General features: G+C 34.6%; 1 protein-coding gene across 1 annotated transcript in view; it reads left to right on the forward strand.

Moving 5' to 3' along the window:
* Positions 1-16,329: 16,329 nt before the first annotated feature.
* Positions 16,330-23,342, forward strand: part of 5-ht2b (5-hydroxytryptamine receptor 2B) — a 99,875-nt gene continuing 92,862 nt past the window's right edge. The window contains exon 1 of the mRNA XM_076391375.1: positions 16,330-16,732. Within this exon, the coding sequence (XP_076247490.1) occupies positions 16,330-16,732 (403 nt within the window). The remainder of the gene's footprint in view (positions 16,733-23,342) is intronic.

Genomic DNA, 23,342 nt, shown 5'->3' on the forward strand with positions numbered 1-23,342 from the left:
ATGTATGACAATCAAATCTTCTTCGATTAAAAAATTTAGGATTTGAGAAAAGAAGAATATAGCTTATTATTTGGATTCAATTTTATACATATTTTAAATAGTTCAATTTTTCCATGTTCAGGTTTAAAAACACTCTGTATAGGTACTGTCATTAGCTGAGTGATTAATATAAATCGTTTTAATTTTCCAATAATCGAGCAGACTCTTGTTTTCCTTTCTTTACGTATCGATAGTCGAACGCCTTTAATCAATCATTTTCCAAAAACACGGACCACCCTTTTATTACTCGCGAATTTTCATTCCACAATTTTCGGTCATTTTTCAAGCTTCCGATCAAGACGAATTAAATTGTCGTGCAAAGACGCTTCGAAATTTGATGGGGTGTATTAATCTATCATAAAATTTAATGATTCTCTTGACACGGATAGAAAAGTGTAATCATTATTTCAAATAAATGGAATGAATCGTACTTCATCATTCGCCAATGTAGATAACATTTTGGAACAAATTAAAGCAAGAGGAATTTTCAAAATAAATAGGAATTTTATTTCAAATTATATTGTCGTCTCATTGTAATCATTATACTTTTTATTTTTTATCAGATAGACAATGAAGATGAAAACTAGACAGCGGATTTTTATGCAATTCCAAATTTTCATAAACACAGTTCAAGAAATGCTCTCTTATTTAATGGCTCTCGTGAAAGAAAGTGATACAGAGTATCGATACGATATAAATTCGTCTGAGTTAAGTCTACATCAATAATGAAGGAAGGGAAATAGATGTAACTAATTAATAGCGTTCTCACAGAACGACAGTAGTAGTTAAGGGTTAATGTGTGAAGGTTCGCGAAGGGTAGTTTGTGTTTAACATTTGACTGTGATTGAATTTATGAGAATTTATTTTGAAGAAATTGAAGGGGCCTGTGTTACAAGAAGACTGAGGATTTTTACACAGTTTCGTATTTCATTTGTAGCGAACTAGAACTAGAATCTAAGACGTAGAATAAGAAGAAATAGAGCCTAAGTAAGAATCTGCTTTATTTTTCAATTAGCATAATTTGCATTCTATTTCTCATATTTTCTATATTTTTGAATATTATACGCATTCTGTGGCTTTCTGTACATTTCAAATTCTCATAACTGCATAAGAATCCACACTCTAGCGACATTACGAAAGAAAATTGTGCAGACAGGAATTAAGTAGTGCAACACTATCCCCTGCAATTTTACCAAAATTCACACGAAACAGATTTATACCTAAGTTCCTAGAATCCTGCACTAAGAAGTCTAACATAAATCCCCTTCCTCCTTAATCTTCCCTCTGGTCCATCGAATAACACCAATTCCCCTATTATTACAGTCCCTGGCCTGTTTATTAGACGCACTATAAAATATTTGTAACTGTACATGTTGCACTAGATTCTATGCGATATTATTTACATTTACAAATAATGATTTTTATATAGGAAATTTATGATACAGTGTAATTTCATATTTATTGTTTACATATCGCCACATAATATTAAGATATTGGCTATGGAACATAAAGAAGCATAAACTTGTTTCATTTGCGTTATTGCGTGCTACAAGTACTGACGTGTTTATATAATTTTCTTTAATATATTTATTTGTCTTTCAGGATTAAACTACACGGTAGTTTGTTTATTGCATGTGTAGCACGTGGCAAAAGGTGACTCTACAAAATATTAATATTTTATTCTGCAAATTAAATATTCTTTAAAATTTAATAAACACATTTTTTTCTATAAACATGATGTCTTATTTGTGTTAAAAACTAGATAATTAAGTATATTATATATACAAATTAAATAACTGTATCTATTAATAAATTCTAAAGCTGTAAAACACCCCATAATTAAAGAATCTATAGTGCGTCTAATATGTCCAGTGACTGTACACGAGAATCTGTGGTTTCTCCTTTCTCGCCATCCAAGGGTCAATCATTTTTAATCATCCATTTCCCCGAAACCGCGACGACCTTTTCGCTGGCCAGAACCGCGGTTGTTACAATTCAATTCGCCTGCTGGCGACACCAGGATCGCGCTGGATCCGTGCCGCGACATTTTTCGTCGCCCTCGTGAATATTCAAATTCCAGATTGCGCGTTAATAAATTAATCCGGCTGAGTGGGTCCTCGTTCCCTGGCCGAGACCATAATAAATTGGCCTCGTTTATTTTCATCTGGAACGCGAGACCGCGCTGAGAATTGCTCAGACACACGCCATTCTGGAAGGGAGTGACGATTGTATCTCGTGAGGGGTGCGCTTCGTGTCCTCTCGGATCGTTAGGAAATAATAGGATTCGGGGGAATCCGCTCTGGCGAGATTAATTATTTTATCGGTGGCGGTTTTGTTAACTCGTCGAAGACGTTTCGGTTCTGGTCAGAGAAATTTTGATTTATTTCTTGCGTTGAAGGGAATGCATCGGGGACAGATTTGGTGTACGTGTTCTTCTTCGTTTGTTTAAGGGGTGCTCTTAGGAGACGAGTGGCTGCAAATATGTGGCGCTTGAATAAATGTGAGAGCATGGTTCGATTGAGTCAGCATTGATTAAGTAATTTTAAAATTTTAGCACACTGCATTTAGCAGTCAGGTGTATGGTGATTGAGAAAAGTGAAGTGGATAAGCTTGTTATTCCTTTCGTAGAGTTTTAGATTGTTATAAATATTGTAGTTTTCGTTCTCGTAATTTATTTGTAGTCCATATGGCGAAATATCAGTGAAGAGAATTTCGTGCGAAGGAAATAGTTCAATTTGATATTAGCTGTGAGATTCTAAAATTATTTGACACTCTTTTTGGAACAATGAAAAGGTTTTAACTTCATAGAATTAGAATTTCTATCTTTCAATATTTCGAAATTTCGAAGTCTCAAAATCTCAGAGAGTAAAAATTCTTCAATTTTGAACATTCAACATTTCGTGATTCTAAGTAAAAAATTGTAGAATATTAAGCTTCCTTAGAGATAGAATCTTTTAAAAATATATAAATATATAAATAGAATCTTTTTAAAATGGTCACTAGATGAATGTTAAGAAATTTGAAACTGCTCTCGTGAAATGTGGCATTGAACATTATCAATATTCACAAACACTAACACATGCAAAGACAACCATTAATGGAGTCCACGATAAGTAAATTGCATTGCGTGGTTGAACAAACTTCAAATTGGATTTTCTCAAAAACGAAGCCTCGTATGAAAAAATTGAGTACCAAATTTTTTCCTTATTTTCATACCTAGAATTACCCTCTGGCTGGTTCTACTGTCATTTTCCACCTATTCTGTATTTTCCAATTGCATACATCGTCGTTCAGTAGTATCAACGTTCGAATAATATAGACTCCGCATTTTTCCATCCATTAAACCTCGCTCGACCCAGCTGATAAATCCAGGCATATGCATAAGCACGTAATTGAGCTTATCTACCGACACGTCGATTTCAATCAGCTGGTCGGCGTATCGCGGCGAAAAGCCCTGCTGTGGAAAATCCACGCGTGGGATCGATCAAAAATTCAAATGTCACTGGGGTGGAATCTGTCGCTGAGCGACCGATAAAAATGTCACGTCTTCGTTAACGAGCGTGGTCAATTAAGGGGTTTATGATTCGAAAGCAATACCTCGAATTGATAATCATACAGTTATCATTTGTCCTTGAGTCATGTGATCAGCTTCAGATGGTTTAAGAAATATTGCTGTCTAGATTGTCATTCCTGCGAGCGTCTTTGTATTTTTTTCTAATAATAGTGGGAAGGCTCTTTTGTATTCAGATTTTGTAGATACATTCATTCATCTTATAAGTATACACTGTATTTTTTTTAGTCGAAAATATTAAAAATTCTGGGTGGCATAATTCTTTGTTTAATAGCTGTTTTAAGAAAGATGCTCCACAGGATTTAGTAAGAATAAGAATTTTTTTTCTATTTAATGGTACATGTATGAAGGAAAGAATCATGCGTTCATGGCTTGAAAATCTCACCAGAAAATCAAGAATTATTATATTTTCTTCTCACCTAAAAACTCGCCATGTTTTTTTATCGTCTCAAAATGTTTTTCATCTGCTTCTAATATCCATTTAGTTTTTAGCTTTCAGACGCATTGCTTGAGCTAGGGAATGTCTACTAGTAAATGTTTAAAAAAGAAACACGTCTCCTATCGATGTATTTTTTTAGAAGTATTTTTTTTAGTTAATAATATTTCTTCATGAAAATTTATGATAATACAGTCAAAGGATATACGAGTATCTTTTCAAGGAAAAACATTCGCTTTGTTTCCAGTCATAGTTAAAACGAATTCCTGAGTTTATATAGCTTCTTTGACTTTCTAGGTACATGTAAACCCTTAATTAAATTTTCGTGGCACTTGAGGTGCTTTTTTTGTTTTTTTTTTGCCTTTTCTTCCTCTTGAATCGTTTGTGATCAGAGCCTCGCGGAAAAATGCACTTGCACAGGGTCGAGCCACCTGCCCTCTTCGACCTGATCAAATTCCACGTGACCAAGAAAGCTATTGTTCCGCTTTGATGACGTTTCGATATCTGTGGAATGCGAGGGGAGTACGTTTGTCTGTTGCAGTGGGATCTTCACTGGAATTTTTTGTTGGCTGGTGTAATGAATCGTTTGAAGGGGAATGTGAATCTTTTTAGGGGAAGTAGTGATTAGTAGACAGTGGATTATTTGGTATTTATAGAAAATTTGAACGTTTGAAAAAGTTTAAAATGCACGCTATTTACAAGAATATATAAAATATTAAAAGCAAAGTAGGCATCATGAAGTTTAAAAGAGGAAATGAATTTTTACTAAGGTTTTGTTTTTTTAAATGTATCTACAAGCATATGATTTTGCACAAAAATAGTCTAGTTCAATTTTTCTTTGAAATTTCAAGATTTTTAGGATTTCCAAGTTTCAACACTTGAAAACATCAAAATTTTTAAATCTCAACAATTAAATATTTTTAATTTCGAACATTTAACATTTTGAAATTTCAAAATTGACAATTTCAGAGTTCTAGAGTTGAAAAATTTGAGTACTTAAAACTGCCAAATTTTCTTTGCAATAATCGAAAAATTCTAGTCGATTTGAAAAACACGATATTAGGCTAGTGATTAAAATAATATTCGTAGTTAATTTAACACCACACAACTATTTGTTCTGTAGCTTCAATTAAACAGTATATGACCGAATCTATGGTTATGCAAATTATTTAGCTGGCACATGACGCGACTAGTGTTATCAAATATTGTCCAATATCAATCACTGGCCAACTTGATATATTTGGCTGTTAGATCTAGTATTTGTGTTACCTCTAATATTGATATTAGAGTTGGCTCTGTTGACACTCTGTTGGCGTCCTTTAACAGTGGCTTTCAGTTTTGGCGTATAAATGTGGATACATGTACACAGGAATATAGATTAATTTTTGTCAACATTCTCTATTGGAATTGATTTTACCAATAAAGTCAGAAAAGTACACGCATATATTTGAATCAATAGTTTAAAATCGACTTCAAAAATATGTACAGGGTGTTCAACAACAGGAGTCAGAAATTTTGAGGGATAATTTTAAATATCAAACTAGCACAAATTTAAGAAAATGAGAAAACTGTGTTTGGTCCTCTGTTTCAGAGTTATTAATTTCTGCAGAACTGTCTAAGATTCTCATGAAATGTGTCTAACTCGAGACTTATTCTACTGATGATACGCAATAGCCAAGTGAGACACAGTGAAGTCAGTATACAAAAATAGAACAAAATTAGAGATTTGTTTCACCCTTCAAATATTGTAAACTCTATTAAATCTCCCACATTTGGTACATTTTGAACGCCATAAAGATTATATATTTTTTCGTATATTAAGGTCTCCCATAAATGCATAGAAATCTGCACTCTAATTATCTGATATTCATTCAGACTATGAATACTACCTTTGCCAAAAAGTTTTCGATCAAACGTAGCAGTACAAAATTATTTAAAAATGTAGTAATTTTTCGAAACCTAAAATACTATCATAATATTATTATATATTTTCTATTCAATAATATTCATACAACAGTATTTTATGTTTTAAAAACCACAATATTTAAGACTACATTATTTAAAATCTCTACATTGCCAAAGGCAGTACATAAACCTATCATTCAAACTAAAAGACAAATGTAACAAAATAACAGCAACTACAGTACCACTCATAAATATTCATACTCATACGTTCAATTCAAACTCATATTCAGAAAAAAATAGTTTTCTTTGTAATAACTAATGAAGTAGGTACATTCTCTAAATTTGTTTCGTATCTCTATAATATCTTAAAAATAACCACCCAATAATTACAGTAACTCTATTTTCAACAGTAATCAATATCAACCAACAAATCCATAATATCCAAACTTCCAAAATCATTCGAATCTTCACGAGCGAGACTGCAGCTATTAAATTCTCTCGCTATTAGTCCTCCTCCGTCTCGAAGACACATCCAGCTCACAAATTAGCGTCCCACAACGTTTCCTCAAATAATTATTCACCGAGGTTCAGAGTAAACGAGCAGATTGCGTGCAGTCTAACGATTCGCGCGTCTCCAAGTCGCCAGCGACTCGAATTCAAGTAACACGGGATCCCATTACACCAGCGAAGCCTCCCCTTCCACTTTCGCTCGTGCACCCGCGGCCTGTTCCCATTTAAAAAGCTCGAAACATCAAAGGCTGGGTTCGCGCGATCGTATGCAAAATCCTATAAATGGAGACGCGATCGCGTTACGTCGAACGTTTCCACGAGCGCGGAAAATCGCGTTTCGCGAACCGCCAGGCAGCACGGCGAAACAACACCACTTACGTGACGCTTCCCCTGAATAATGGAAAGGGAGGATTAAATCCTGGAACCTTAACGCTGAGATCGCTGAAAGCTGACGAGGGATATCATTCGTCTATCATTCTTCGCGCCATGATATCGCTTGCCCTCGATCGTTTATGCTCGAGTATTACTTCTTTTTCTCGTCGTTATTTAACGAAAAAGAATTCTTAATGAGAGTTGCGTGGCTTTAGGTGTGCCTTGCAATGTCAGTTTAAAATGAAGAAAGTATATAACCTGAAGAAACTAAAGTGAAAGATTACAGTTTGTTCTTTAAATTGATTTGCAAGTTTGTATAAGAATTTTGTGTCTTGACTATCATGGGAGAAGTCTACAATTATAGAAATTAAAGTTAAAGATTACAGTTTGTTTTTTAAATTGATTTACAAGATGTATAAGAATTTTGTGTCTTGATTATCATTGGAGAATTCTACAATTATAGAAATTAAAGTTAAATATTATAGTTTTTTTTTTAAATTGATTTGCAAGTTGTATAAGAATTTTGTGTCTTGACTATCATAGGAAAGTTCTACAATTTATAGAAATTAAAGTTAAAGATTACAGCTTTTTTCAAAATTGATTTACAAGATGTATAAGAATTTTGTCTTGACTATCATGGGTGAATTCTACAATTATAGAAATTAAAGTTAAAGATTACAGTTTTTTTTTTTTAAATAGATTTACAAGATGTATAAGAATTTTGTGTCTTGACTATCATAGGAGAATTCTACAATTTATAGAAATTAAAGTTAAAGATTACAGTTCTTTTTTTTTTTAAATTGATTTACAAGATGTATAAGAATTTTGTGTCTTGACTATCATGGGAGAATTCTACAATTATAGAAATTAAAGTTAAAGATTACAGTTTTGTTTTAAATTGATTTGCAAGATGTATAAGAATTTTGTGTCTTGACTATCATGGGAGAATTCTACAATTTGTAGAAATTAAAGTTAAAGATTACAGTTTTTTTAAATTAATTTATAAGATGTATAAGACTTTTGTGTCTTGACTATCATGGGAGAATTCTACAATTTGTAGATCTGTCAGAAATATATACATATATGTTCATATGATTATACATCTGTCACACTTGTAAAGATCTGTGAAGAAACCTTGCCACAAAATTTTCCTTCATAGACTCTTTGTCGATCAAAGTATCAGAAATATTCTGTGTCTTTTTGCTTTCCTTGTTCCACGATGAGTTTGATACAGTTTGAATTATAATTTTGCTTGAGTGGTTCCCGAAAGTCAGTCATGGGAATATAAATATTATTATATGGTTGTTTCGTAGTACACACGAGTACTATTGTAATTATTTTGTGAACGACGTGCCTCGTTTTTCTTTGGTTTTGACCTTTGGTTTTGACACCATGGTGATGCTTGTAGCTTGGGAGAAGGCCTGCTTGTTCGATTTTTAATCTATCAAGTACAGGGGCTGAATTTTCTTTTCTGCATTAAGGAGCTGGGAAAGGAGCTTGCGATGGAAAGTAGGTTTTAGTAGATTTGGAGTAATGGTATTTGAAACGCTGTCTTTTTAAATTTGGAAGGATCTTGTGATTTAATGCTGCTGAGGGAAAATTGATTTAAACATTCCATGAGCGACGTGCTTGGGAAATTTATGTACGCTTTAGAGATACTAATATTTTGGAGAATTCAGAAATTTCGATAAGTGTTGATTTTATTAAATGTGTTAATAGATTTTATTTATTTTAGTTTATATTAAATACACTTTTTGAAATCGAAGATAGCAGTAGCTGTATTAAATTTTAGTTTATTCATACATATATTAAATTTCAGGCTTTTTAGATATTCAGTTTTTGTAGACATATTGACGTTGATTTTTATAAATATGCTTTCAGGTACAAAGATCTATGTGTTCATAGTAATATTTTAAACTATTACAGAAGTTTTGGTAATTCTATATTAAAATTCTGTTTAATATTTAGGTATTAAAAATCGTTGAAATGGAAAGAAACAAGTTTGCAAGATGTCTCTGGATTTTATATAATATTGTAAATTTATAATATATGTACAGAAACTTAGAAACTTCTGTGACTGATTATATTGTTTAAATATTACCTTGAAATGCTTCTGATTGGAGACGATTGTTAATTCTCCTTAATAAAAAGGCTTGAAAGTTTCTGCAACCACAGAAATAAATCTTAGCACATACTGGAACACGTGTATCCCTAACTTGATGATGTGGATAGATAATTTTGTCTGTTTACACGAGGAGCGTTCACGAAAGTCTAAATACGCAGCGTGCCTACTGAACCACGTGCTTTCGTCTTTGATGGAATATTTTGAGACATCTGTAACGCAGAATTTAGCAGATTCTGCTATCCATTTTCGAAGCAGTATTTTAACATTTCTTGAACATTCAGATTCATAGACATTCAAAAATACTATGTTTTGAGGAAGTTTTGAACAGAAAAACCACTTATAAAGATGCTTAAAATGAAATAGGAATGTACGAAGAAATGTTTCAAAGAAAATCAAGTGAATTTATACAAGAAATTAATTTTTTTAATTCTTTTCTGGAAGGATACTATGATTAAGTAGAATAGGTCAATGGAATATCAGATATATTTCAACACTTGACATTGTGAAATTATAAAATAAAGTATCGTAGGAAAATAGTGTACAAGAGGTGAAAAAAGTACTTTCATTATCTGTTTTCTTGTAGAATATTGTAATCAAGTAGTATAAGTCAATGGAATGTCAGACATATCTCAACACCTGACACTGTGAAATCATACGATGAATTATCATAGAAAAATAGTGGATAGGAAGTGAAAGAATTACTTTCTTAACTGTTTCCTGGTAGAATATTATGAGCAAGTAGAATAGATCAATAGAATATCAGGCATATTCGTACAACTCACATTATAGAGCAATTAAACGTTACAATTATAAAGGTTTTTAATAATGTTGACATTCACAAGACTATTCACAAGAATTTGCATCTCATAAATTAATTTTACATTACGCAATTTTTTTAAACTGAAATATTTCATATTAAAGACTTTTAAAAAGGCAGAATAGATTAAAATTTTTAAAGGGACCATCTGAAATATGAAATATAATCCTGAAAATACATCTTCCACGATAGTCAAATATTTGTACATTTCCAGTGTTCAGAAATTCAAAATATCTCGTAAAATATTCGTTTTCCCGTCTTACCGACACAGTTTTATAAACAGATGGTGCAAAAAGTCAATGTAACCAAGAAAAACGTACACAGTTCCAGGAAAAACGTACATTTGCACATTGCAGGTGTATCGTTCTATACGAAAAAACGTGAAGTCCTGGAAAGAAAGAGCTTGTTGTGCCACTTTACCTCTTTCCTGTAGCGCTTTTTTTCTATTTTTAATGAAACACGAGTTACTACCTGTCCCAACTGCGCAGCGTATCTTCTACAGTTCTTTTATTAATAAAGAAACTTTACTGACATCTGGAGAACCTGAAACTGAAATTTAAAAAAGCAATACTTCACTTTAGTGCACAAAAATATCTCTAAAATTCGAGTAATTTCACTGAAACACCGATCGATCATTCAATTCTTCAATATTTCAAATACAAACGCATTTAAAAATTAATCAAAGCAGAAACAGAACGTTCCACTCGAAATGTAGGTCATACGAAAAATCCACATCGCATCATATTGCTTCGATGCCAAGGACAACTCTTTTTATGAAAATAGTACCCAGAAAATGTTAATAAAATGAAAAGAGGGGTAAGAAAGCAAAATGGCTGTTTTAAGAAGAATCTTTTAAACTTATACACATGCAACTGTAAATATACATACAAAGAATTCTTATACAGTCAATTCACACCTCTCTAAGAATTAAATCAAAAAATTACATACACTTTTTGTAGGTTTGAAGACCAAATCAGCTTTATTCTAAAAAGCTTTTATTTCTTCATCACTTAAAGTCACATGTACCTACTAAATTATTAATTAATACTAACCACAAGTTTCAATCAGATGAGACACCTAGTGATGCCAGAATTTATAGCCACATATTTTAAGTTGAAATGCATTTAAAAAATGTTCACAAATTTCTCGAATGACCCCATAGCGTTTTAACCAAATTTCTCTCAAGCTTTTCCAACAAATACCATCCTTTAATACAGACAAGCTGGTAGCAGGGGGCGCGATACTTCGGGTTTGCTAGGTGCACTTTGGCGCGAGCATTTTCCTCCAGGTCGATTTCGCTACCACCTTGGCAGCGATATAAATGCGGGGGTTGCATGATGCAGCGGGGTCTGCGCGTGGCAATGAAGAATAACCTCTCGCAAGTTGATCCACGGTTTTCCTGCTGGGGAGCTGGGGAAGCTTGTTGATATTGTCGACTGATATTTCTGAAGCTTATTGATTGATCTCGAACACTTGTCCAAGGTATTTCAGTCCTTTGCAGGATGATATTAGTCCTTTTTTTGCAAAAATATCGATTCTAGTTTCATCCCTAAATGTAGTAATTATTCTTGTACAGGGTGTTCACTATAATTTGGTACAGCGTTTTTTTCGAGAATGATGAACACTAGAAAAAGTATTAGCAGAGAAAGTTATAGTGTATTTTATTGGCAACTTGATAAGGTATCTCAGTTTTTTGTATTTTTAATATTCTTCGAGGAACGAAGGTGACTTTCATTCTTTTAAGTAGAATCATACATACATTTTTATATGGTATGAAAGTGTGCATTGAGATGAATTGAACCTAGAGTTGGGATTATTTATTATCGATACTTTAATGATACTTATTATATCTTATTATATGTTATATAAAAAATATGTAACATTGCATTTAAAAAAATGAAGGCCAGGTATCTCAAAGAATATTAAAAATATAAAAAATTGTGATACGTTATCACTTTGCCAGTAAAATCTACTACAAATTTCTCCTCTTCCATTCTTTTTAAATGTTTCCAGTTTACGAAAAAACGCTGGCGCGAATTATCGCGAACACCCTGTATATCGAAACCTCGAATCGAAAAGTATCAATTGAAATCATGAATAATGGAGCACTTAAGTACCACTGTATCATTAATTTGGTTCATAGGAGAAGTGTAGCGTGACCAATTTTCGTGATTTGTATCGCTCCCTGGATTCACACACTCTAGTGTGGCTATAGTAATACTTCATAAATACAATTGCTCGTATTGTAATGCATCTATACTGCCTAACTATGGAAAAAGACATTTTTGCATAGACATTTGCATTTTTGAATAATTTTGAACACTTTATGTCTTGTTCTAGTGCAAACCAGCAGTAAAATATTTTTAGTAGATACTGCTATTCAATACTGCTAATATAGTAGATACCACTTTCCCCATAGTTGAGCAGTATAGCATTAGTAATTTCTTAAAATCGTATTAATAAAATTAAATAAATCTTCTTAATAAAAATCTTCAACATTATTATAGGTAGAAATATTGTAGCACAAGAACGTTCTGCAGACACTTCTACCTCTAATCGTTGATATGATTCATAGTTAGTGATGTGACCTTGATGTGTCAATATTTATTGCCTGGAGGCTAGAAAATATCGAACTTGCACAATGCCTTGTCAGTGCGTGAATATTTCAACAAGTTCGAGTGTAAGTTCATTACCAAATAGTCAGCTGTGTTTGACAAAAAGATCGATGGAGGGTGAGGGACCGTGACAGCGAAACTTTTATCGTGTTAAGGGTGTAGTTGCAATCAGAGCTTCGAAATCGAAGAATTGAGGCATAAATATGTAGAGGCCTGAATGAATTGGTATTTGAATAAGTCAGTGAATAGTAAGATCATTAGTCAGACGTTCACAGACATTTATGTGAGAATAGCTTTAGGCTCAAGAAAGGGTTAAATGTGTCATATTATTTGGAAAAAGTAATGTATTGTGCTAACAGAAAAATTCTTTTGAATTCTTTTATATTTAATCTGTTGTTGCTACAGCTAACATTGCAATTTTTAGTTTATTTTCTAGTGATTTTACTTTAGGTAGTTTTCTAGAACAGAATTTTCGGTTTTCACGATTTTCTATGGATCATTCTTTAACAGTTGCTTTTCCATGACTACTTTTTCATGACTGATTTTCTGAGTGTGATATTTTTCAATTAATTCTCCATGAGTAACTTTCCACGAGTGACACTCTTATTTTCGATGCCTATCTCTCTATGACTCATTTTTCACAATTGCTCTCCTATTATGACTTTTTCTATATCTGTCTCATTGTTAGTAACTTTGAAGTATCTTATCTTTCTAATTTAGATTAGCAAAAAAAGTTTCATGTGTCTGACCATTTTCATTTCATTCCACTTACTACTGATAAAAAAGGGAAAATAAAGATTCCATTTTCCAACATAAATTCTCGAGTTAGTGAAATGAGAATAATGTCTTCCTTCGCAATGGCACAATATCCAATTATAATTCCAGAAAATCGTAGTTACTGGAATAAAAACTCGATTACTGGCTGTTTTAGGGCAACCCTTGAAGCCAAAACTCTGTTTTCCGCATGGCTTCCCTCCGATTGAAGTAGTAAGTAGTTCAGCCTGTTGCCAGCAGATTCCCACCCCCCTCGACCAAGTTGTAATAGCCATGTAGTAAACATGAACAACTGCAACGTCGACGATAAGAGACAATTAAGTAAATACATCGGAACAAAAAGATTTTTATCTCGTTTTCAGTGTCACAAAGCAAAATCCTTCGAGTCAATTTTTCTTACTTTGTTATAAGAAAAATTCCACTGTTCAATGCCTCATTTTTAGAAGGTGTAAGAAATTGTAGAATGCAAATAGTATTCAAAAATATAGGAAACTTGAAAAATGAAGTGTAAGTGATAATATTTTATGAGTGAAGGAAGTTATTATTTAAGTCTCATTTCTTTAACTGTTTGTGTTTATCAAAATATAAAATTGCAAGAAAATCTGCTGTATTCTCAATTTAAATCTTCTGTGGTAACATAATGCAATTTTTTAATAGGCTAATGGAGGTAACATTTAGACAGGGCTATTAAATTCTCCATCCATGATAAATTCACTAACTCAAAATTAAAATTGTAAGATAACACTAGTTTAAAATTTGTAGAGAAACTGAACTTCGATTTACAAAGTTTCAACCAAAAATTACAATATGCTGATGAATAATAGCTGAAGATGGATCTCTGTTTAATAAGACTTAGTTTATATGCAAATTTTGACTTGTAAATTTTGAAAAAGAATTCTCTCAGACCAAATAAGCAACCTTTTCCTCTACCATATGCAGGCTTTCACTATTTTATTCTAAACTATGATTAAAAATATTTTTCATAGATAATAATTTATTGTAGCTGTCAGATGAGACACTAAGCTTAATGAAACATTCAATAATTTCGCTAGATATGTATTTAGCAATATTGTGCAACGTTTCAAGCGTTAGCGTGGCGAAATTGGGGTCACATAGCTTGTATAATCTCCTAGACGGGACTTAATTGAATCCATGAGGTTCAATATCAGTCACCTTAAAAACTGGAAGCACATTTTTAAATTCCCTGCAGATTCCCACAGTCCAGATTCCCTGAATTACTAAAGCCACTGAAGAAAGTCCACAACATCCCCTATTAAAGATACCATCAAACCACCAATAAACGACCTCGTGTCCATTCATTCTATTCACCCCAAAAAGAACCACATTTCCCCAAGCTGCCTCTAATTTTCATTCAACAGTTGTTTACGTTCAACCCCTCTTCACATCTCACCCTCAACGCAGCCAAACAACTCTTTCCTCCCACGCAGAGAATAATGCTCAGCCACGTTTATTATCAATCAACGCGTGAAAAAAACAGGCAATAGAAGAATTTGGAAAAGCATTGATTAATTAAAGGCCTCTAGCTTCAATTCACGAAGCTGGTGCAGGGTAAGATAGCTTCAGTTTAAAATGGTACCTCAGTTATAGTTTGACAAATCCAGTTTTACTGATTGTCTTTGCTGATTGGTGTTAACTTTTGACAAATTCTCAGCTGTTTTATTTTTACATTCTTATTTTCATAGATGCAGTTTTCGTTATACAGTAGAACTGTAGTCTGTTAGAGTATAGAAGTAAAACAATTGATGAAGTATTAATAATTGACAAGAATCGACAAATATGGCTGGTGATGGGAGTTTGAATCTCGACTTCGAAGAAACTCGAAGCTTTTCGAGACTACGAAGACTCGAATCACTTTAAACCTTATTCGAAGTTTAAAACTCTTGAAAATCCTGATAGATAACTGAACCTCTTTAAACTGTCTGTAATACTCTATATCAATAGTATCGCTAGTAGAAAGATACGTGTCGTAAATTCTTCTAAGATTTCGAATCATCTATTTGTGAAGACCTATGAATCTCCCAAAGCTTCTAAAACTATCGAGACTTTCAGGATCTCCAAGCTTCGAAACAAGTTCGAAGCGACTCGAAACGTTTCAATTGCCACCACCAAACGTGACCCCAGATTTCTCAAACTGTACCACTGGAAGCTGCCCCAAAAATCGAAGCAGTGGCATCAATCGAGGCAGCTGTGTCGATTGAAGCAGGTGACAAGACATTAGTTTAAGAATCAATCCTGAGTCTAAGGGCAGGAAAAACTGAAATCCCTTCAAACATTATTCGAAGTCTAAGACTCTTGAAAATCCTGAAAGACAACTGAACCTTTTCAATCTCTCTATGTTAATCGTATTGCTTGGACAAAAATATCTATTGTAAATGCTTCTCAGATTTTGACTCACCCCTTTCTCAAGACCCATCGATTCTCCCAAAGCATCCAAAACCATCAAGACATTAAATATCTCCAAGCTTCGAATCAAGTTCGAAGCGACTCTAAACCTAGCCACCACCAAACGTGACCCCAGATATCTCAAACTGTACCACTGGAGGCTGCCCCAAAAATCGAAGCAGTGGCATCAATCGAGGCAGCTGTGTCGATTGAAGCAGGTGACAAGACATTAGTTGAAGAATCAATCCTGAGTCTAAGGGCAGGAAACATTCAAATCACTTCAAATATTCTTCGAAGTCTAAGACTCTTGAAAATCCTGAAATACAACTGAACCTTTTCAATCTCTCTATGTTAATCTTATTGCTTAGACAAAGTATCTATCGTAAATGCTTCTCAGATTTTGACTCACCCCTTTCTCAAGACCCATCGAATCTCCCAAAGCATCCAAAACCATCAAGACATTAAATATCTCCAAGCTTCGAATCAAGTTCGAAGCGACTCTAAACCTAGCCACCACCAAACGTGACCCCAGATATCTCAAACTGTACCACTGGAGGCTGCCCCAAAAATCGAAGCAGTGGCATCAATCGAGGCAGCTGTGTCGACTGAAGCAGGTGTCGAGGCGTCGATTGAAGAAGCATTCCAGGGTCGAAGGGAGGTGTGGACTAGGAGCAGAGTGGAACGTGAGTCGGCACAGATGCCGAGGATTCGGCTGAGCCGCTTGTAGAGCAAGCCACCTCGAGATCATCCGTTCCTTGAGCGATGATCGGCTCGGCGCCGACGATCGATGGCGCGGATCCTTACGAGGCCGTCGTCGACACCTGTTACGAGGACCTTTTGTTGCTCGCTGGGAACGACACCAGCCCTGGCTGCGACGCCACTCGGTTCACGGTGTCGAGGATCCTGAACGACACCGATTACGAGGATAAGGCGGTGAATGGGACGCAGCTGGGCATCGAGAACGAGGGGCTGAACAACTGGTGGGCGATGCTCGCCCTCGTCCTCGTCCTGGGCACCGCCGCTGGGAACATACTCGTATGCCTTGCCATCGCTAGGGAGAGGCGACTTCAGAACGTCACCAATTACTTCCTCATGAGCCTGGCGATCACTGACCTGATGGTGGCGGTCCTCGTCATGCCCCTTGGGATACTGACGCTTGTTCGAGGTAAGGATTTTTGGGGTCCTTCTGATGGCTGGGGAAGACTTAAATGATTTATAAGGTGTGTTGAGGTTTTTGTTCTCACTGAAGCATTGCATACACACTTTCAGTAATTCATTTCGTAGAAAGTGGACACGATAGCTTCTTTCTGGGTTCATGAAAGTATTTTGTTTGACCTATTTTGCAGATAAAAAATTCGAGGAGGATAAATAAGATATCTTGCATTCTTTCTAGTTCGCAAAAGTATTTTGTTTGACCTATTCTGCAGATAAAAAATTCGAGGAGGATAAATAAGATACCTTGCATTCTTTCTAGTTCACAAAAGTATTTTGTTTGATCTATTCTATGGATAAAAAATTCGAGGAGGACAAACAAGATACTTTACATCTAAAAAACTTCTTTAAATAAGGAAAATACTTTACATCTACATCTAAAAAAATTCGAAGACAAAAAAAATACTTTTGTGAAGTAGAAAGAAGCTTGTGTCCTTTCTTTGAAAAATGAATCATTGAAAATGTGTGTGCAATGGTGTTTCAGTGAGAAGATTAGTATTGTAGTAGATTTACTCTTTGGACTTTCATTCATACAAATTTTCACTTTTTTAATAATTAATTTCTCAGAAAGTAGACACTACAGCTTCTTTATAGTTCACCAAAGTATTTTGTTTGTCCTTCTCTGCATCTAAAAAATTCGAGGGGGACAAACGAAATATTTTACATTTAAGAAACCTTTTTAAATAAGGAAAATACTTTACTTCTGCATCTAAAAAAATGTTCATCTCTGATCCTTCAAGTGTTGAGACATTCCAGGGTCTATTAAGTAGTGTACTAGTAGAACTTTCGGTGAGCAGCGACACTTAACCTGCTAAACTGCTGAATGAGTAAGCCAGGTCTAGAATGAAGGGATTATAACAGTAATCCGCTTTCAAGACAGCCCTTTACTTAGTGATCTAGGATATTAAATGGAGATTAAAGTTACACTTGTGAGCCAATCAATGGTACTCCAGACACTGTTAGCTAACGTCGACTGCTTTGGTTGAGCATCTCAGAACTTACCCCAAACAACTCTCTATAAGTCTTTAACATGCAATCGAATTAAAAAAAATCTCTTGTATGAATGTCACTGAATTTCCATACATATAAATATCTTAAAATGAAAATATGTGTTAAAAATGAATAGACTGTTAATACATATAATATTAGCTTATTTTGAAAGTATTTTCTTCGTGAGAAATACGTAACATATGAGAAACGCAATTTAACTGGACTCCAAATTAGAGAATTCGAATAAATAATTGTCACTAATTTCTATTAATACTATTATCTGGACACACTGTACTATTAAAATTATTTTTAAAATTATCTTCCAATTAAAAAAGATTGATCAACTGACTGCTTTTAAAATTATCCTGAAATTGAAAGAAGCTCAATTAAAAGCCCAAACTTTCATCGACAATTCGAGCTTCTGTTTGAATTTTATCTTAACTATAACATCTAGCTTTCGTTTAAAATCTAAATTGAATACAGTAGACTCTGAAAAGGATTAATGATCCTTTCTCATGAACGTAATTTTACGTCTACTGTTACAAATTCATAAGTCTTTAATTAATGAGGTGATGTAGCAGCTAGACTGCCGCAGCTAATGGTGCTAAACAAACTACAAGTTTTGAATCCAAACAATTTAAATGCTGTTCGGCAGCGGTGCTTACCACATAACATTAATTATGCAGAGATAAGCTTGTGACTTGATATTAGATGTCGTGTTTATCGTGATTCAGGATAGTGTTATCCTTGCAACTATGTGCTATATCCTAGAACACTCAGTCTAGAGACAAGCTTAATTTCTAGATTAGAAGGATGACGCGATGTTTACCTTGCTTTGCATATTTTAATTCATCTGTAGATTAGCTCCTCAGCGGTGGTGCATTCTTTAAATTAAAATGAAAATTGTTTAATTAGAAACCTTGTGTTTTTGAAATTCAAAGGGTTCATACATTTCTTAATTTTATAATTATTCAGCACAAATTATTTAGAAGACTTTTGTGCAGTTTTTGCAAAATACATAAGATAAATATCCTAATAGATTACCATGTCCCATTATCTGAACATTAACGACAATTTTATATCATTGTGGCTTTGAGTTCCAATGTGCCTAATAAAAGAACAAGAAATAATATCATAAAGTAGTTTATATCTATATAAAATAGTAAAATAGTTTTTCTGCAAAGAATATCAAGCTGCATTGATAGGTGCAATAAGAAACATACAATCTCATTTAAAAAAAATATTAATAACCTTAGAACACAGTGATTTTTAGTCATAAATAAGTTAACACTTTTCTGAAAAGAATATCAAGCTACATTGATTGGTGCAATAAAAAACATACAATCTCATTTAAAAAAAAATATTAATAACCTTAGAACACAGTTAAAATGACATTAGAATATGTCCCTTTCAGAATCTTTCAACTCTATCTAAATAATTCTTGGCATCACAATAATGCAAATCAAGCTGGTAATATCTAACGAACCACCCCTATATACAAAACTTTTAGCGCATACTTCAGAAGCCACAGAGCTGCACAAATGACATGTCCCACCCAGTATGCATGTTAAATACTGAAACTCCCTCCGAAAACGCTTAAAAGTTAAGAAAGCCCCTCCCCCATCGCAGTTATTTCCCGATCCGCGAAGTTCCATCGAAATTCCTCGAAACACAGTCGACAATGAGCGTTCCAGCCGCGGTCGTCGCGGGAACTGTCCAAGCGGCTGCTCGTTGTACGTACAAGCCCAAAGCGCTTCAACTTCCGCGGAACTTTCAATTACGCGACGGTACCAGGCGACACTCGAGCCGAGAGCCTGTCCTCGCTCCTCGTCCCCCCACCCCCTCGCGTTCTGCCCTGTTTATGATAAAGCTGCGCGCTCGCGGTGACAAACCCGATTTCCAGCGACCCTCGACACGTCCCAGGATCTCTCGAGGCACGAAGCTCGCGAGTGAAGTCGTTCGATCGCTCCTAGCGAGGATTTATCTGTAATTCGTCGCGATCCTGGCGAACGCTCGCAGCCTGTTCCTACGGCGACAAATTACTGCCGCGTCTTAACGTCGATTCGTCGAGGCTCAACGCGAAATCTCTTCCGTTTCATTGGGCGTTCGATCGAGGGAATCGAAGTGTTCCAGGGAAGAATCAGCGAGCCGTGGCTCGTGGTTAAACCAGGCTCTCTTGAGGTTTTCAGCTCCTGGCAGTTGCTGATTATTCGTGTACAGGATTTTTTGTGGTTTTGTACAGGGTGTTCTGTAATGAGTGGAAAATATTTCTGGGACTGATTCAGAGACTGAGGAAAATGAAGAGTGTTGGAATTATTTATTGTGGAAGAGATAGTAACTTAAATATTATGTACTGTTTAGTGCGCGTCTTTTTGAACCACAGAATAAATGTACAGCATTCTTGTACAGCATTTAATTATATATAAATCAGTATAATGCACTTAACATAACGCGTGGCGTCTCACGTTATATTTAACCCCTTGACGTACAATTTTCTTTCCTAATATTGTCACCTTTGCTGCCGATCTGAAACGTGTAACTATCTTAAACTGCCAACAGTAAAACTCCTATTGAGCGAACATAGACGTCTCACGCGATGGCGCGTGATCGGTTACTTGCGAAAAATCCTTATCACGCGTTACCGCGTAATCGGCAGCGAAGATATTGTACAAAGTGCACGAGCCAGACTCGTCAACGTATGACAAGGGGATAAAAAAACGAGGCGGGGAGAATTATAAAAATTACACTTTTTTAACAGAGTTTATAATATTATGTTATTATATGTCATAATAGAAGTAATTGAATGTGTTCAAAAGAATAAGACCCATGTGTAGGTACTGATGAAAGAAGAGGCACAGTGTATTGTAATTTCAGTTTTCCTGATGGTCTAGCTTATAATTAGTAAAAATAATTGACACGTAGGTCTGGGTTAGGTTTGTGTTCGTGTACAGGTTTTTTTGTATTTGTGTACAGGGTGTCCTGTAATGAGTGGGAAATATTTCTGGGACTGATTGAGAGACTAAGAAAAATTAAGAGTTTATGATATTATATTATTATATGTCATAATAGGAGTAATTGAATACGTTCAAACGAATCACACCTATGTATAGGTATTGAAGAAAGAAGAGGCACAGTGAATTGTAATTTCAGTTTCGCTGATGGTCTAGCTTGTAATTAGTAAAAATAATTGCCACGTAGGTACACGTAACATTTAAATGCAATTTTTATTTCATTGTTTTGTACAGAGTGTTCGGTAACAGGGGCCATTAATTTTATGGTGCGATTCTATCTGTTGAAATGGGAGAAAAATCGATAACGAAATTGTGTTTGGAGCTTGCTTGTAGAATTATTCATTTTTACAGAAATTTTTAAGATTTGCATGAAATATGTCCCACGTAGGACTGGCTCTACTGCTGGCCAGTATTAGTTAAGATAGATACAGTAAAGTTAGTAAAATAAGTGTCACGCCAGACACAAGAATCAGTAGAATAATCAAACGTAGAAAAATCAGTAGAATAAGTCCCCAGTCAGACACAACAAAGTCAAAGAACAAATCTCAAGCCAGTCACATCGAAATCAGTAGAATAAATCCCAAGTCAGACATGCTTCAGCATACTTCAGTCATTTTCACAGAAATGAAAAACTGCAAAACAAAATCTGAAATAAGTAACTAAAAAATTACAAAAAAAAAAAAGAAAACAGAAAAAGTGAATATTGTTATCAACATAATAAATGTTTTCGTTCAACAAAAAATCGAAAGTTAAACACTTATAATATTTAAAGAGAGAAATAAATCTTCAATTAAATTCCACTTCTCTAATTACATCTACGAGAAGTAAAATTTGCATGAACAATCCCATAGTTTCCTTAACAAACTATTCAATCTCACAAGCTTCCACTGTCTTACCCTTCCTACAACTTCCATTGCAAGCTTCTTCCCAACTATTGTTAGCAATCTCTTTTTCCCCCAAAGATGTTTAGGTACTATAGCCAGACATACAACACTAGAAAATAGAAATACATGTGCCTCAATGATTCACAGCTCCAGTATTAATTGATAAACCAGAAGCCTCGACAAGCCTCTCTAAAATGATATAGGAAAGGGAGTCGACGCAGACGCAGTTTAGTTATAAATGAGATCTAGACGCCAGTAGCATAAGCCCACGACCGTCTATTCCGAGGTTTCAGACGTTCTGGAACCTACGCGACCTTTATTGACTCTTTTCTCCCTGAACCCTGTCTCCCCCGCATCATCTTTCATCGGCTACTTATAGCAGAGTTGCACGAACAGCATGGATTTTTCAATAGGATCAAACGCAAGGTCTTCGATTCCTCGGGTCCCCTTTGTGGACTCAACGCTCGTCTTGCCTCTCGAGTATAACGATTTATGAAACGATTCCCGATCCCGCAATAAGAGCTTCCTTCTACGCTTGCAGAAACGTCAGACGCGAGAGAGGAAATTGATAGGGCGCTGGGAAACTTTGGGGACAAATTTGAATGGCCAATAAACATTGCGTGAAGGAAGATGTTAAATCTGAAGTTTAATCCTCTTTAAAGTGTTGACTACTTCAACTTTGGAGTCTCAGTAATGGTGCACGATTATTGGTAATATACAGTAAATTAAATTTGCTTATAGGTATTTGCTTACAGCTAGAACTGAAGATGAAATTGAAATCGTAGAATTGGTAATTTAGTTAATTTTCTTTGCTCATTAGTTTCAGTCATAGAATTTGTAACTAGCAAGCTGTTAAAAGTCACGTATAAAAATTAATATGTTATTTATTTGAATTTTAGATATTTTCAGGTAATTTAGATGTTAATTTTTCTGTCTATAATTTTTGCATTTGTAAATAATTTCCACCTCTGATGTTTATGCTTCTGTCATATCTACGTGCTGAAGCTTCACAACCCTTTGATAAACTCTTATTACAATAATTAACGAGTTACCGCTAATTAGCAACTATGTCGAAGTTGCAATTTCCTTTGTACGATTCTCGAATATGTACACAGCAGGGAGGTCACAATTTTGAACGCAATTTATAATCAATACCGACTCTAATTTTCGCACTAACATTTATCACTATTTTGTACCATTGTATTTGATCGTTTTATAAAAACAGTATAATGCAAAATTGCAAAAATTGTTTATTTTACGTTCAATGCAAATTAATAATTACCCACTTTCTGAATTTAATAATATCTTGAAATGTTGCCCATGTTAATGGTCTAAGATTAACAATGATTTCAACATCAAAAATTCGTCTCTGAATGTTTTCATCTCACAGCAAAGAAGCTGTAAATATAATAACAAAATTTGAGGAAACTTATTTCGCGCAAAAGGTCGTCAATTAAATAACTGGTACACCAAGACCAAGTTTCGTTCTCAGGTAAATCCTCTAAATGTTCAGACCATTCCTGAGCAGTATACACTTGAAGCAGTCACTGTATCTGTTATCCATCTCTCGTTAGCTGAATAAAATTTTGCATGACCTCGTTTGTACCTCACAAAGCTCCCACCCGAACTCTGAGAGCCACAGGAGCCGAAGTTGGAACCTTTGTTGCCCTTCCAAATG

The sequence above is a fragment of the Calliopsis andreniformis genome, unplaced genomic scaffold, assembly GCF_051401765.1.
Source record: "Calliopsis andreniformis isolate RMS-2024a unplaced genomic scaffold, iyCalAndr_principal scaffold0022, whole genome shotgun sequence".
Lineage (NCBI taxonomy): Eukaryota > Metazoa > Arthropoda > Insecta > Hymenoptera > Andrenidae > Calliopsis > Calliopsis andreniformis.